This window comes from Hibiscus syriacus, unplaced genomic scaffold (genome assembly GCF_006381635.1).
Source record: "Hibiscus syriacus cultivar Baekdansim isolate YM2019G1 unplaced genomic scaffold, ASM638163v2 tig00110365_pilon, whole genome shotgun sequence".
NCBI classification, from domain to species: Eukaryota; Viridiplantae; Streptophyta; class Magnoliopsida; order Malvales; family Malvaceae; genus Hibiscus; species Hibiscus syriacus.
This window is the reverse complement of record NW_024062703.1, coordinates 1,041,158-1,057,670: the sequence shown is the minus strand read 5'-3', so window position 1 is coordinate 1,057,670 and position 16,513 is coordinate 1,041,158. Positions and strand designations below refer to the sequence as shown.

At 36.4% G+C, this 16,513-nt stretch overlaps 1 protein-coding gene and 2 pseudogenes across 2 annotated transcripts; 2 read left to right on the top strand and 1 right to left on the bottom strand.

Annotated features, from left to right (window-relative positions):
* Positions 1-2,254: 2,254 nt before the first annotated feature.
* Positions 2,255-10,108, top strand: LOC120121227 (annotated as a pseudogene).
* LOC120121226 lies at positions 10,033-10,977 on the bottom strand. Of its 2 annotated transcripts, none has more exons than XM_039140643.1 (3): positions 10,655-10,977; positions 10,370-10,484; positions 10,033-10,292 (listed from the first exon to the last, which is right to left on the bottom strand). In XM_039140643.1, exons 1-3 carry the CDS (start codon positions 10,832-10,834, stop codon positions 10,210-10,212), a joined length of 378 nt encoding a protein of 125 aa, XP_038996574.1. In that variant the 5' UTR covers positions 10,835-10,977; the 3' UTR covers positions 10,033-10,209. The 2 variants fall into 2 exon arrangements, with proteins under 2 accessions (XP_038996574.1, XP_038996572.1); XM_039140641.1 differs by having other exon boundaries at positions 10,053-10,292; positions 10,601-10,967.
* A 2,899-nt stretch (positions 10,978-13,876) lies between these two features.
* On the top strand, positions 13,877-15,892 carry LOC120121228 (annotated as a pseudogene).
* The last annotated feature ends 621 nt before the right edge of the window (positions 15,893-16,513 follow it).

The following is a 16,513-nucleotide window of genomic DNA, read 5'->3' as shown; positions in this document are numbered from 1 at the left end:
ATTTTTAAAAATTTTAAAACCATACCTAAAGTTTATTTTTTTTGTTTCATTTTATTATTCGTTCAAAATTTAATGTTAAGTTTAACAAAATTTGAAAGTTTAGGTACTAAAACGGACAAAAATTGATAGTTTAGATATTAAACGCGTTAAATTTTTAATGACGAGTACTAAAATGAAACAAAACTAAATGTTGGTATGGTTTTGAAAGAAATTAAAAATTTATGTATTAAAATGGACCAAAACTGATAGTTTTGATACTACATGCGTAGTTTACCCTTTTATATTTTAGATTATGATTGCTTTTTAATAGTATAATTTTTCGAATTTGAAATTATATTATATCTCTAAAAATATAATATAACTTGCTATTGCATCCAACACAACTTAAATCACTCCCTTTAAATTCCGAATAACAACTCAAGTTAACGTTTAGACTTTAAAAATATAGGCAAAATTAGGGGAAACGGATGCTGAAAAAAATAGAGATTTTATGATGATATTAGATTAAGGATAATTCTTTTACGTTCGGCGAGCACCGATGAGTACTAATAATAATAATAATGCACACTATTTATTTAATTTATAAAACTTTAAAATTATAAAGTACTTAACATATAATTATAATTAGATAAAATCTAAATGTAAATTTTAAAAAAAAATATTAATTACATCATTTTTATAATCTTAATTTTAATAATAATTAGATCAAATATTAACTCCTAAATTAAAAACACTAAATCCTTTTTTTTTGCTTTGCAGTCGCCGCAGTTGCCACTGTTGTTATTGTGTTGCAATTGTTGTTGCTGCTGCGACGATTGTTGTTACCGTCGTCGCCATCAACACTGCAGCTGCATCATCAAAGTAAGAAAAAAAGAATTTAGGGTTTTCTTAATTTATGGGTTAATATTTGATCTAATTATTATTTAAAATAAGATTATAAAAAATAATGTAATTAATATTTTATTTTAAATAGTTTACGTTTACATATTAACTAATTCATAATTACATGTTGAGTACTTTATAATTTTAAATTTTTATAAATTAAATTAATGGTGCTCATTGTTAGTGGTGCTCATCGATACTCGTCGAGCGTCGTAAAATTTTCCTTAGATTAATTTAGAAAATAATAATTTTCTATAGTATAGGTGAATTGTCGACAATTAAAACTAATTTTGACCAAGTTGCCAATAATTGTTGATGATTTAATTATATTTTTTGTATTTTAAGATTAAATTGAAAAAAATAAAAGTACAAAGACTAAAATAAAATTTTATAAAAGTACCATAATAAAATGAACCAACGACTTTAAAAAGGGCTTTCAAAATTACTTAATATTAATTTATGGATAAATTATATTTAATTCTTTATTTTTATTTCTTTCTAATTTATCAATTAACATATGCCGACTTTGTCCAAGTCATTTTTATCTACCAAGAAATTTATCAATTAATGTACAAAGTTATCAACCTATATCGCATTATTTAGAGATGAGACACGAGCCATGCAAAATGTGAGAAGACTTATATTATCTAATTTTTTTATTTAATTTATTTCTATTTTTTTATATTTTTTATTAGTATGGTACGATTATAATATAATATTTTTATTTTTTGGTTAATTAATAATGACTGTACACACACGTTAAATTTATTTTCTACCATTAAATTTATTAGGTTCAAGTCTTATAAATTTAAATATTAATAAAATTAAATCTTTGTTTCTTCAAAATTTTATTTAAATATTTTTAAATTTTTATACGATTTATCACTTAAGATTTTATTTTATCTTGTCTCTTAGATTAAAAAGAAATCTAAATTTAAAACTAATATAATAATATAAATAAAAGTTCAAGAATCAAATTTTAAAAATTATTAATCAGAGACCAAGGTTGTTTTATCCCAAAAATAATTGGTCGGAAATTCAGTTTTGTTCACATACACCAAGTCTACTGTTCAAATCATGCACCCACGTTAAATGAGCGTGTCGCCTTTTCCGCCAAATGATAATGGTGGCAAAACAATATACATCAGCAGCATTTTAAACAAACAAATCTTAAAAAATATATGAAATTTTGACTCAATTTGTAGATTGTGATATTAAATACAAATATCGATGCTGATGATCAAGAGCAAGAACACAAATTTTATCGATTTCTTGATAAAGAATTCCATTCTGGGTTTTGCGAGCTTCTTTTTTTTTCATTCGTCTTTTCACCACCTTCCTTCCTTCCCTTCTATTCTATAAATATGACGATTTGTTTGCGTTTGCGTACGTGGCAATAATCCGTTGGCTGGTTGCTTCATTCTCGAATAGATTGACCATTGATTGTTGGCGTTTGCGATTGGCTGATTGAGGTAACGTGGGTTTGAATTTGATTACAATCAAACTGGATCTTTTTTTTTATGCATAAGGGAAGGGAACATAATGCTTTATTGATTTATTTATTGTTGGCTGAGATTAGGAAATGATATATATGTTGCTTTCTGATGAATAAATGTGATTTGTTTAAAATTTACGCGTGGGAGAGATTGGTGACAGATGGTTATGAGTTGGTTCATGAGGAAGAAGGGTTTTCTTCAATCTTATCTGTTGTGAGTGAGGATCAATCTTTTTCCCTTTGCTTTATTGTAACACGAGAATATGAATTGTTTTAGTTGATATTTGAAGAGTGGAGGCATTAATTTGGATCAGTCGTTTGGACTGAGAGGGAGAAATGAGAGTTAGTTTGATAGGTGGATTAGAGGACATGATAGTCTGTTATCTATTCGTAGAAATGTCGGGATGCCATTGTTGCTGTTGGTGAGAAAGTGTTTCTGTTTGTGGCGAATCGGGATTGTATGAAATATAATTCATGGTTTGTCAGGAGTGTCGAATGAAGATAGCATAATGTGTAGGGGCTTTAGGATCATTTACAGATGGATGATTCTAACAAGACTATTACTGAGATAGTTGGTTTAGTGAAGTCCTGGCTCCCTTGGCGATCGGACCCTGATCATGTGTCTAGGGATTTTTGGATGGCTGATCATAGCTGCATGATGTGCTATGAATGCGAAACTCCGTTCACGGTATTTAACCGTAGACACCATTGTCGACTCTGTGGCAGAGTTTTCTGTGCCAAGTGTACAGCAAACTCGGTTCCTGTGCCATCTAATGATGCAAGGATTCCACAAGAAGAGTGGGACAGGATTCGGGTTTGTAACTTTTGTTTCAAGCAGTGGGAGCAGGGCACAACCGCTACAGATGATGGTGTGCAAGTTCTGAATCAGGAACTTAGTACTTCACCTTCTGCTGCAAGTTTCTTCAGCACTATATCCAGTGGAACTGCTCAGAGTAGTTCTACTGTTGGCCCACTAGCTCCATATACAGCTGGACCATATCAACAATTTCAACCAAGGTCTATTCATATCCCTCATCCACTACCTGTAATGAATAAAAGCCTGGATAAGCCTGGAAAGATAGCACCAAAGACGAGGAATGATCTGACAATGGATGTACGATCCATCCAATAGGCTTTATGGGACCCCCTTAACAGCCATATGAGTTCTCATTCCACAGGTATGATCAGAAAATCTGCTGTCGTACTTTTCCTTTATTTTTCTGCTTTTGTCTATCAGTCGAGCATAACTTGGAGTTAGATGCTTGAGTGTGCATGTGCTTTGGCAGCTTTATCTGCACTTTTTTTGTACCCCTCTCCACCCAATGTTTGATCAGTGCTATCTATCGAATAGGTTTTTGGAAGAATCAGTAGCCATTAGAACATAGTGAAAGAGTTGGAGACAAAATGAGGTCTTAATGTTTTATTCCTATTGCTCACTTGTTGCTTTGCTTTTGTGGCATCAGGAGCGATGATGAGGATGATTACAGCAGCTTCAGCTTCTATATGTCTGATTCTGACTCAAAGCTTTTCTCTCAAGAAGCGGCTTTCATACTCCTTTTGAATTTGAGGATATTAGCAATGACGATGAGTTGCATAAATTTCATCCCAATGTAGAAAATACCGACTTCAAAAGTTTAAGCTGTTCTACTATAACCTACACTTTCCCTTCACCAGGTTTGAAAGGACTACCACCGCTTCCCAAGGTGGAAACTGAGCGTGAAGTTGACGATGAATGCAAAGCATCATCTCCTTCACATCCTGCTGATCCTATAGATTTTGAAGATAATAAACTTCTCTGGCTCCCTCCTGAACCTGAAGATGAAGAAGATGATAAGGAAGCTGCTTTGTTTGATGATGATGATGATGAAGATTGTGGTGTTACAGGAGAGCGGGCATATCTGCGCACTAGCAGCTTTGGAAGTGGGAAGTCTCTGTTTAAGGATAAGTCAAATAAGGAGCAAAAGAAAGCAGTGAAGGATAGTCGATGGACATTTTAGGGCTTTGGTATCTCAACTTTTACTGGTTGAGAACCTTCCTGTGGGTGATGAAAATGATAAAGAATGCTGGTTGGAGATCATCGCAGCTCTTTCATGGGAGGCTGCTACACTTCTAAAGCCAGACAGAAGCACCGGGGGAGGGATGGATCCCGGTGGATATGTTAAAGTGAAATGCATAGCTTCTGGACGTCGGTGTGAGAGGTAATTGCTAAGCAAGATGATAATTTTTTTTCTATACAACTGATTATGACCTTTTGTCCTTTTGAAATGCAAGTTTTCATAATAGTATATTGATAATATTAGAGTAGCAATTGCACAGTTTTTTTCACTTCCATTTGCTGCATGATACCAACATGTGAATTAAACTATACTGCAGCATTGGTCATTAACATTTTCTTTTCCTTTGATTTCTTATAGTATGATTGTCAAAGGAGTGGTTTGCAAGAAAAATGTTGCTCATCGACGAATGGCTTCCAAAATAGAGAAACCTCGGTTGTTGATCCTTGGTGGAGCTCTTGAATACCAACGAGTCTCTAACCTACTTTCTAGTTTTGATACTTTGTTGCAGCAGGTATTTCAGGTTTTTTTTTGTGTTTAGGATTGCTTTTGTTTCAATAAGCATCTATGCTTTCCCCCCTACGTTTTATCTTTTTTATCTTTCTTTAACCAGGAAATGGACCATTTGAAGATGGCAGTAGCAAAGATACTTGCACAGCAGCCCAACATCCTTCTGGTAGAGAAATCAGTTTCCCGATTCGTCCAGGATAATCTTCTTGAAAAGAATATATCACTTGTTCTCAATGTCAAGAGGACATTGTTAGAGCGCATTGCACGCTGTACAGGCTCTCAAATAATCCCTTCGATTGATCTTCTCTCTTCCCAGAAGATGGGTTACTGTGAAAGATTTCATGTTGAGAGGTTCGTCGAAGATCTTGGTTCTGCTGGACAAGGAGGGAAGAAATTGACCAAGACATTAATGTATTTTGAGGGCTGCCCTAAGCCATTGGGTTGCACTGTAAGTTATCAAAAACTAATAGTAGAATATAGGAGTAGATGAAATTAAAATTTACACCTAGTTTTTTTGGTGATAATATTTCTTTTCCCAACAGTGTTGGTCTATATAAATTTGTAAGTAATGGATCATTGAATTAGTCTAAACTGTGTGCTTGCATGTATATGTTTGCTTCAGATATTACTTAGGGGGGCAAGTGGAGATGAATTGAAGAAAGTCAAGCATGTGGTCCAATATGGAATTTTTGCAGCTTATCACTTGGCTCTGGAGACATCGTTTCTTGCTGATGAAGGAGCATCTCTGCCAGGATTGCCGTTGGACAATCCGATTTCTACATCATTTATGGATAAACCATCCAGCATTTCAAGGTCCATATCAACCTTTCCTGGTTTTACTGTTCCTTCTGATAAAATGTCCCAGGATCACCAAAGAGCTAACGATGTTCCCACTTTACCTAATGGGACAAGCTTATTGTCTTCAAGTCCACCCCCTTTAGAATTCACTGCGCTTTCATCGTCTCCTTCTGAAAAAGTTATTTCAGATGCCTTTTCCGACAAAAATTATATGGATTCCAATGTATCTTCAATGATAGAAGTTTTTGCTGAGGCAAGGGAGTCGGCTTTCTTGAATAATGATCTCAATTTTAGTAGTCCTGCACGATTATATTCTTTGGGGCAATTTTCTATGGCACACATTGACCAAGAAATCATAGCACAGAAGTTGAATTTCAGCTAGGTGGTTCAGAGTCATCTTCTGAGCAACGAGATAGTAATAACCTTAATAACCATTCTGAGGAGTCAAAACCGTTGAAAGAAGAATTTCCATCAACACCAAAAGACAACCAGAGCATTTTGGTTTCTTTATCATCTCGATGCGTGTGGAAAGGGAGTGTCTGCGAGAGGTCCCATCTCTTTCGAATCAAGTACTATGGCAGCTTTGATAAACCTTTGGGTCGGTATTTACGGGATGATTTGTTGGATCAGGTAAATATTTTTTCCCCTTGCATTTATATATTGCATTTTACAAACCCCAAAAGTTCTTTTGAGACTACGGATATCATTAATTTTTCAGAGTTACCGATGCCATTCATGTGATTTGCCTTCGGAAGCACACATTCACTGTTATAGTCATCAACAAGGAACCCTCACCATATCTGTTAAGAAACTCTCTGAAAATTTCTTATCTGGTGAAAGACTGGGCAAAATTTGGATGTGGCACAGATGCATGCGATGTACCAGGGCCAATGGCTTGCCTCCGACCCACAGAGAATAGTGATGTCTGATGCTGCTTGGGGTTTATCTTTTGGGAAGTTTTTGGAGCTTAGTTTTTCAAACCATGCAGCTGCAAGCCGGGTTGCAAGCTGTGGCCATTCTTTACATAGAGATTGTCTTCGTTTCTACGGGTCCGTTTCCTATAATCTTCATACGTATTAACCAGATATCATATATGTACAAATAGTTGCCTCATTCAAAATATGCTAAAAGACAGCTTTGTGCAGGCTCTTGACATATAATTATAATTCACCACTTGTTTGATTTAAAATTAGCCCTAAGGACATTGTGAATGTTCAAATGAATTGACTATTCATTGTTTAAATATATGTAGATTGGGGAGAATGGTTGCTTGCTTTCGGTATGCTACAATTGACGTCCATTCTGTCTACCTTCCTCCCTCAAAAGTTAATTTTGACTTTGAGAATCAGGATTGGATACAGAAAGAGACAGATAAGGTGTGCGGATATTGGTTTTGGTTTTTTAAGTAGCCGATATCGATCTCTCTGCAGTTGACTAATATATTTGATCTTATTATCGAAAACAGGTGGCTGACCGGGCAGAACATATGTTTTCTGAAGTACATAATTCTCTAAGTAAAATTACAGATAAATTAATTGTGGCTGGGGCACCTCATAGTATCACGAAAACACCTGAACTGAGACATCAAATTGCTGAGCTTGAAGGAATGTTACAAAAGGAGCAAATGGAGTTTCATGTGAGACAGGGAAATTATATAAGAAAATGTTTTTGAAAAGTTAGAATTTGTGGAGGTCCATTGTGATTATCGTTTGCATGTATCAATATAATTCTGTTAAAGAATAGAGCTTTAGCAGATGTCGAATATATTCATTGCTGTTTTTAGTGTCTGGTTTCTCATTGTTCTTGGATTTGGTTCAGGAATCATTGCAAAAGGCTTTGAAAAGGGAAGTGAAAAAAGGGGAACTTGCTATTGACATTCTTGAAATTAACCGGTTGCGGCGGCAATTACTTTTCCAATCTTATATGTGGACCATCGCCTGGTTTTTGCAACCAATTTAGAAAATTATAACCTCCAGGACATCAATATGCTGGAACTTGGAAAAGGCTGTGAATGCTGCGACTTTGCTCTTGCGGATGCAAAGCTTGACAGGGGCTCTGAACAAGGAAAATTAAATGGCAACACTAATCACTCAGACTTGGTACATCAAGAACCAGATACGAGTGCAACTTCAAACGCGGTATACGAAGACTATGGTATTCTTTCTGATACGCAGAGCATGTATGAGCGACTGGAATGTGAGAAACCTATGGCAAATGTTCGCCGCGCCTTGTCTGAAGGCCAGTTTCCTGTCATAGAAAATTTGTCAGATACCCTCGAAGCTGCTTGGACTGGGGAAATTCAGCAAGCAGCTGTAGTACCAAACAATATCTCGTGTTCTCTTTCTGATTCTGCTGCTTTCGATATTGCTATTGCGGATTCAGTAACAGACGGTTTAGATTTGGAAGTTCACTCTGAAGGAAAGATTGAGCCGAAGGTTTTTCATTCTCTTTCTCCGGTATGGTCCTCTAAAAGCTCTGAAAATACAGAAGACGCTGTAAGCTGGTTAAAAATGCCTTTCTTAAGCTTCTACCGCTCCTTGAACAAAAACCTTTTAGGCAATGCTTCCAAGCTTGATACATTTACCGAATATGATCCAATCTATATTTCATCATATAGACAATTGGAAGTGCAAGACGGAGCTAGACTGCTTTTGCCGGTAGGCTTTAATGACATTGTTATTCCAGTTTATGATGATGAGCCCACAAGTATGATATCATACGCTTTAGCATCACCCGAATATCATTTCCAGGTAAGTGATGATGGCGATAGGCCTAAAGAAAGTGGGGATTTAACAGCATCACTATCGTTCCCTGAATCACTGATTCAATCGTCACTTTCTTTTAACGAGATGACCTTTGATTCTCATAGAAGTCTTGGTCCAACCGATAACATTATTGGATCTCGCAGCTCAAATATGGATCCACTCTTCCCCACAAAGTCTTTGCATGTAAAGGTGTCTTTCGGAGATGATGGATCGTCTGATAAAGTGAAATTTACTGTTACATGCTATTATGCAAAGAGATTCGAGGCATTAAGGAGAATGTGTTGCCCATCAGAGCTTGATTTTATAAGGTCTTTGAGTCGTTGCAGGAAGTGGAAAGCTCAGGGTGGCAAGAGCAACGTTTTCTTTGCGAAAACCTCAGATGATCGTTTTATCGTTAAGCAAGTCACAAAGACAGAGTTGGAATCATTTATAAAAACGGCACCTGGATATTTCAAGTACATGTCCGAATCAATTAGTTCTCGAAGTCCGACATGCCTGGCAAAGATTCTTGGTATCTATCAGGTGCTTGTTCCTATTGCTTCATACACTCTAATGCTACATACGATAACCATTAATCTAATTTTGGTCAACTAGATGGAATAACCCTGACGTAGTCCATCTTTCAAGTTTATAATTATCTCGGTCGAATGATGATAATTGTGGATTCTGTGATCATTGTTTCTTTCTATTGTTGATTTCTGTTGAAAGGTTTCGGCAAAGCATCTTAAAGGTGGGAAAGAGGCAAAGATGGATGTTCTGGTTATGGAGAATGTTCTGTTCGGACGAATTGTCACGCGGCAATATGATCTCAAAGGATCTAGATCTCGTTATGTTCCCCAATCTAGTGGAAGCACCAAGGTTCTGCTAGATCAGAACTTGATTGAGTCAATGCGAACTTCCCCGATTTTCGTGAGTAATAAAGCAAAGCGGTTGTTGGAAAGAGCAATCTGGAATGACACTGCTTTTCTTGCGGTAAGTTTTCTGGCCTGGAGATCAATCTGCATGACATTAATTTCTAGTTTAGATTATGACTACGTTCCGTTTTTCTTATTTCTTTATCTTTTCAACCTTGCAGGCAAGCGACGTGATGGATTACTCGTTACTAGTTGGAGTGGATGAGGAAAAGCACGAGCTAGTTGTCGGAATCATCGACTACATGAGGCAGTATACCTGGGACAAGCATCTTGAAACTTGGGTGAAGGCTTCCGGCATCCTCGGTGGACCGAAGAACGCATCACCTACTGTAATATCACCAAAGCAATACAAAAAAGGTTCCGGAAAGCAATGGCTACGTATTTTCTAATGATCCCAGATCAGTGGTCCTCTCCTGCCACATCAGGCAAATCTCAGTCGGATACAGGCGAAGAGAACGGACAACACGGGACCACCTTCAAGTGATTTCATGAATGAATTGAAATTCTCAGAGTTCGTCTCTCCCATTCTGTTTTCCTTTGATCATAAGATTGATTTCCATTTACACAACAAAAGAGAAGAAAAAATTCATATATTTTTTTGCTTAAGCCATGAGAATTTCTGTCATAGGTCAAATATTTAGTGACCCTTGCATGAAATTTTCGAACAAACTAGCACATATTCCATCATACTGTAAAACAAAGTGATCGATTACAATAGAAGAGATTTTTGCTTTTTACATTATTCGATCTCCGGATTGATATCGACTGAAGATTCAACACAGAGTCTTGCATTAGTGGAACTTGTTAAAAATCATTGACACCATTAACAATTTGAAGCCATCTATCTTGAAGGAGATCAAGGATCTCAACATGTCTGAATTCAGCTCAACAATGACAAACACGGTCAGTAATTCGGGTATTCAATCTCGGGATTGATGTCAACGTGATTACCTAAGATGATAGAATGTTCGTTGACGAAATCGAGGGCCTTCATCATATCCTCACAAACCATTTCTCCATTTTCATCTCTATAGCAGATTACACCTTCAGACTGATCCTCAAAAACCTGCAAAGCAGACATTCAAGAATTCATGTTGGAGATAAGTTGCAGATGAAAACAAACATGGAACACAAGTTTTGCCAGTTATGTCCTGAAAAAACACACTAAACAAGCATCGTGACCTTGTTCTTGGAGAAGAATTTGATCTGAATAATGGGTGTTTTCTTGTTCGAAACCTGTTTTTTCCTCAGCATCACGATCTTGTTGCCATGGTTTGCTGGTGAACTCAAAGCTGTAACCGGAACATGACGAGGAAAGGAGCTTGCTAAAGACATTGTTATGTTGAGACAAATTTGGAGATTGAAGTGGTGGTTTTTTTCATAGTTTAAATAAGGTATTGATAATGGTGACAACATGGGATCTTGGAGCTATGTACTAAAAATGAAGGATGAGATTTGCATCTCTATGGATTGGCTTGTTGGTTTTGCAGGTGACACGTTGAGGCAAATGATGGAGTGTTTATTGGGATTACTCTCTCCATTATTTGCTCCTCCATCCAATCACATCTTTGGGGGCTTTATTGAGCTATTTTAGGTATGAATTTACAGGAAAAGTATCAAGCCGTTTTATGTGATTGAAAGCCCTTTTATTCCTTTTTGTTTGTTAAACCACGCTTGTATAATACTACAAAGTTTCATTATGGGGGGACTCTTTTAACCCGGTTAGTTTTATTTACAACGTCAATATTCAAACTCTTATCTTATTTAGGGGATCTAGAAACTACTTTTATTTCTTTCACAAGCTGTGTAGGGGAGGATAATTGGGATGGAGCTATCCAGCCAAAAATGCCAAAAAAGAACACTGTTTTCCTTTATGTTGTATACATAAATGATTGTAGCATTCGATCATTCACATTATAATGGGCCAAAACACACATCAATAGGTGTAGGTTGGAATTTTCACTTCTTTTAGGAACCCATGGTTGAGCTATCCGGTGGGTTTTGGGCTATATCTTACAGCTATCACCTAAACCTGGTTAACTCCATCTTCAAGCAAATGCTGGACCACGTTGCACCCTGTGCAACTCTACATTTTCTTTCTTTCTCTTTAGTATGAAGCCAACTCTTTATGTTAATTATAGAGTCGAGTGGATCTTGAATTTTTTTTCGGGGATAGACTGTTAATGTTGTTATTTTAGAGACTAAATTATTATTATACCATCTCACGTTATCGTTTTTGTTGACTCGATGGTCAAATTTAACATCGGGTGACTAAAATAGAAATAAAATAAAATTTTAGGATGATCTTGAAAAAAAATAGTTGGGTGACTAAAACAAATTTTAGAATAGATAAGTGATCAAACATGTAGTTATTCTTTTTTCATCTTAAAACTAGGGATGGACATGGGTCGGGTCGGGTTTTTGGACCACCCGACCCGAGAAGAAAGGGTACTCCACCCGTAACCGACCCGATAGACAATTAAAAAAACCCGACCGACCGATTTAATTTTTTATTTATTAAATCCCACAAAATTTTTTAATTTAAAATATAAAAAATACCTAAAATAATTGTTGGAATCAATTTCATTGATAAGTGTAATGCACGCCCTAATATCACGCTTGGTCTTGCATTTTGTACTAAAATAAAAAGGAGTGGAAAAGCAGAAGGACATGAAAGGATTGGGCCTAGCAATCATTAAAGTTGCTGGTTTCTTGTGCTGCCATTGAAATATCTACCGGACTAGAAGTTGCTGGCACATGAGTAGGAATAAGTAGAGTAAAAAAAGTAAAATAATAATAATTATGCATTAACTATTCGAGTCGGGTCGGGTAAGATTATTTTAACTCTAAACCTGACTGCGAATATTTTAATATAAAACTCGATCAGACCTGACCCGAACCCGATTTTTTTTAAAAAAGTCAGACCTGATCGGGTCGAAACCCATCGGGTTCCATGCCCATCCCTACTTAAAACTCAAATCCCGGACGTCAAATTCGTTTCTACACCCTTCTATTTCAAATAAATCAACTTTTAATATTTAAACTTATCAACTTTACCAACTTGATCTCTATATCTTGTTTTGGTCCACATTAGTCACTCAATTTGGATTTATTTATTATTTTTAGGCTTTTAAATGATGTGACACTCTGAGAACGTGTTACGTGGAATAGGATAAAACTTATCAAGTTCAAAGACTAATATTGATTACAAAAAGAAAATATTTAAGAATCAAATTGAAAAAAATGACAAATTCAGGGACTGAAATTTACTTTAACCCTCCTGTTTTTAAAGTTATAACTTAACGTAAGATCTCAACCAAAACAAAGAATTAAAGGACACCATATGCAACCTATATCTCTTTGAATTTGATTGCCTTGTTAACCATCAACCATTAATAGCTTTGAATCTCAACAAATTGGGTGCTTAAATACATCTTCAATTGCTTTGATGATTTCTGCAGATAGGAACCGAAAGGCAAAAGTCTAACATTATTGTATACAGACACACATATTAATGAACAAAAGTACTCAACACTGTAACACTTATTGTACTGTATTAAGCTACACAGCATATGTCAAACTGACAATAATGCTGGCTTTGAACTTTTGAAAGAGATGCCTCATTCCCAAAGGGTCTTTTTTTTTTTGAAATGTCATTCCCAAAGGGTCATATTTTCATATTCGTGTTAGTGTTCGTGTTCGGATATTAACTGGAAATGGATTACGGATGTTTCGCAAAGAAACTGTTTCGAAGTTTTTAACTAATGCTTACCTGAAATTCAACAGCTTATGAGCTATGGATTGTGAAATGCTCACGCTCTAAAGTGGAGATGAAATCCAATTAAGAAGCTTCTCAAAAAGAATACAAAAGAAGCATGTAGGCAAACCAATAAAATGTTGATTCACCTTGTCCATTCCCTTTCCTTTTTAGCTCAGTTGTCCAGGATTAAAGGTATAAAGCAACTTTTAGCCCTGAACTTGTAACTTTTCTTTAGTCCTTCTGACACATATTGTGTCGCAAAAGGCCAAGTTCAGGGACTAAGTTGCAATAAATTGTTAAATTCAAGGAGTAAAAGTTTGGTTTATCCCTTTTATATAATTTTCTGTGCATTCTTTTGTAGTATTAAATTATGTTTAGCTCCCGAAGTTCCTCTTCTTTTGATGAAGTACTATTTCGTCTCCTAGCTTGTTTTACATAAATTTGTGAGATTAGGACAATGTGTCACTGTTGTTTCATTTTGAAATGGTAATATATATATAGCTTTTGTTTAATTGTTATTCACTTATCCAGCCCATGTGGCCTGTGGGGCTTATGAAACAGTAGTTCATTGGTTCATAGGTCTCTACTGGTCTAAGCTTTTGCCTTGTTTAGCTAACTCCATTGTCTGCTCAAACTTCAAACTGCAATCGCTTTCACATGCATCAGTTTATATTGACTTATTAGTTTTCAAGAAAAAGAAACCCCATTTGACCAAGAAAAACCAGTTCATCTTCAACAAAAAGCATGGATCTTGCAAGCCCCGAGTACTTCCAAGCTCCACTTTTGTTTTCTAATGGGGTATTTTGAGCTTAAAGATCCCACATTTGTTGCATTCTTTTGTGTTTTTTGTTTTTTAATGCAGTTAATGAATTGTGTTTCATGTGATCCAGGAACCGGCTATGGAGAGTAATGATAACCCATTTTCAGACACGTTTTCAGACCCACTTTGCAAGCTCAATCTCAAGGAGACATCTGAGTTTGTCAAGTCTTTTCCAATGTCGGGTTTGGATGTTTCAACGCAGAGGAGGCGAGTTGGGGTGTACTCAGATACAACAAAAAGGGGAGTTTATGAAGCTCCTTCTACACCAGGTAGGCCTGTTTTCAGCTTCAGTGGCGGCGGCGGTGGTAGAAAAAGCTTTCCTTCAAAGTGGGATGATGCAGAGAAATGGCTAATCAGCAGCAGCTCTAGCCATGACTCTCCTGCTCTCGCCATTAGGCCGCCACCTGCACAGTCGTCCAAGGTGGCTAAACAAAGTGATAACTTTAAACAAGGTCAATTTTTTTCTGAGAAATCAAGGGTAACTGAGGAGAATGTTTCAAAGGTTGTCTCGAGCTTTAAAGGGTCAGTTTCATTGGGACACCATGGCTCCGTTGATGTCTTTCTAAAAGGTAGAATCTAAATACATTTAATGGAACATGTGGTCTACCGTTTTAATTGTGAGCTGATGAATACAATTTGGCTTTAGAATCACATCTGTTTTGATGCAATGATCATGTAGATAAGTTCACAGATGAAATAGAACCGATTTTGCCGGATTTCAGATGTTCAGAGCCCTCAAGAGAAGGGTTTCTTTTCCAAAACTCAGCCAGTGAAACCATGAAAGATGCAGGCACCGACGTGTTCCATGAAGTCAAACATAAGGACGCTGGGACCGAGATGACTCCACTCGGAAGTTCGATGACTTCTAGATGCCATACGCCGTGCAAGAGCTCGTCGCCCGTGCGACATAACACGCCGGCTAATCGGTCAGGTCCATTGAATTCCGCCGATTCGAATAGTTCTAATAGCACAATTGACATCTTACAGATGCAAGAGTGTCATCTAGCTAAGTTACAACTGGGTCTCAATATGATTCCATCACATCAAACTGGAGCTCGAGGGAAGAGGAGGAGGAAGACGTGTGAAGAGCCTTAGGCATTTTGAGACCGGCAGTGCGTGCCGGAGAAGTGTTTCGGATTCGAGAACTCCTTCATGGGAAGAAGAGGAAAGGACTAAATGTTGCATGAGGTAAAGAGGTAAAATACATTTGATCATTGTCTTAGTTATGTAGCATCTCAGTAACGACTATTATTCGGGTCATAGGTACCAAAGAGAGGAAGCAAAAATCCAAGCTTGGGTGAACCTTCAAAGTGCAAAAGCAGAAGCTCAATCAAGAAAGCTCGAGGTACTTACTCGATCTTTCTCGGCTTTACCACCGGTTCCTATTGCCGTCACCATATCGGAACATTCGACGCTGTTCATCAACTGAATATGCTAATTGGACTATACTTCAAAGCTTAATCCGAACTTATTAACTCGAATTTTTTCATTAAGCTCTAGAGTATATTTAATCATGTACAACTGATGCATTTAGTTGATCAACATTAACTTCTCATCTTGTAGGTGAAAATCCAAAAGATGAGATCAAAACTAGAGGAGAAATTAATGAAAGAATGATGATCGTTCATCGAAAAGCCGAGGAATGGAGAGCTTCGGCACAACAGCAACACACTGAGCAAATGCAAAAGCCGAACAATGCGCCGACGATTAACCAAAGTAACTCGAATTTTTCCGGCAACATCTCGTGCGGTTGTTTACCTTGCAATAACAGATACTGAAAAGATAGATCATTCCCAATGCCCCCACCATTCTTGCAAAGTTTTTTTCGTGTAGAGAAATCACATCAGTAACAGTGTATGAAGTTTCAGCTCTAAAAGTTCTTTCACCATTGTATTGCCACACTCATTTGCCTTTTCTCTTCATTATTTTGTTTGTGACCCTCACAAGGATTAAGGATTTTGTCCTTTTTATGTTTCATTCTGTTGAGTAAAACAAGGGACTTGTCTGGTAATGATAGTGAACCAATTCTTCCACTAACATAGAAGCCATTGTGATTTGTGACCTGCTGATAATTGAATATACAAGGGGTCAAAAGCATACACTTTTATCTTCTCGGCATACACAAAATGAATCTTTTTTTAATCTAAATGTCACGTAAGTTACATATATGTTACGTAGAAAACACCTTTAAAAATACGCCTTTTATATGGAAAACACCTTTACAATAATACACCTTTTGCTTATGCAGGTATATATTAGACTAAAATGAAAGAAAGAGATAAAAATATGAAAAGGTTGTATAAATTTTGTACAAAAAGAATAAATATGCGGTGCATGATGAAGACACAATTGCACGAACATGAGTATGAGTTGAGACGATAACAACCACATACATGTATTAGACTTATGATCAATCACTCGATAAAAATTATGATCAACTTCTGTTACATCAGCAAAAGGAACGTCTTAAAAAAACTAAACAAGAAAGCTTTTGATAAAAGTTTTGCAGGAGTAG

Bases quoted from the DNA above. Each gene is read 5' to 3' on its own strand.
- LOC120121226 (XM_039140641.1), bottom strand. From the start codon at position 10,834: ATGTTGTCACCATTATCAATACCTTATTTAAACTATGAAAAAAACCAC. The intron at 10,485-10,600 runs GTCACGATGCTT...TCTGCTTTGCAG, and splicing joins AATTCTTCTCCAAGAACAAG to GTTTTTGAGGATCAGTCTGA. The intron at 10,293-10,369 runs GTAATCACGTTG...AGCTGAATTCAG, and splicing joins CGAACATTCTATCATCTTAG to ACATGTTGAGATCCTTGATC.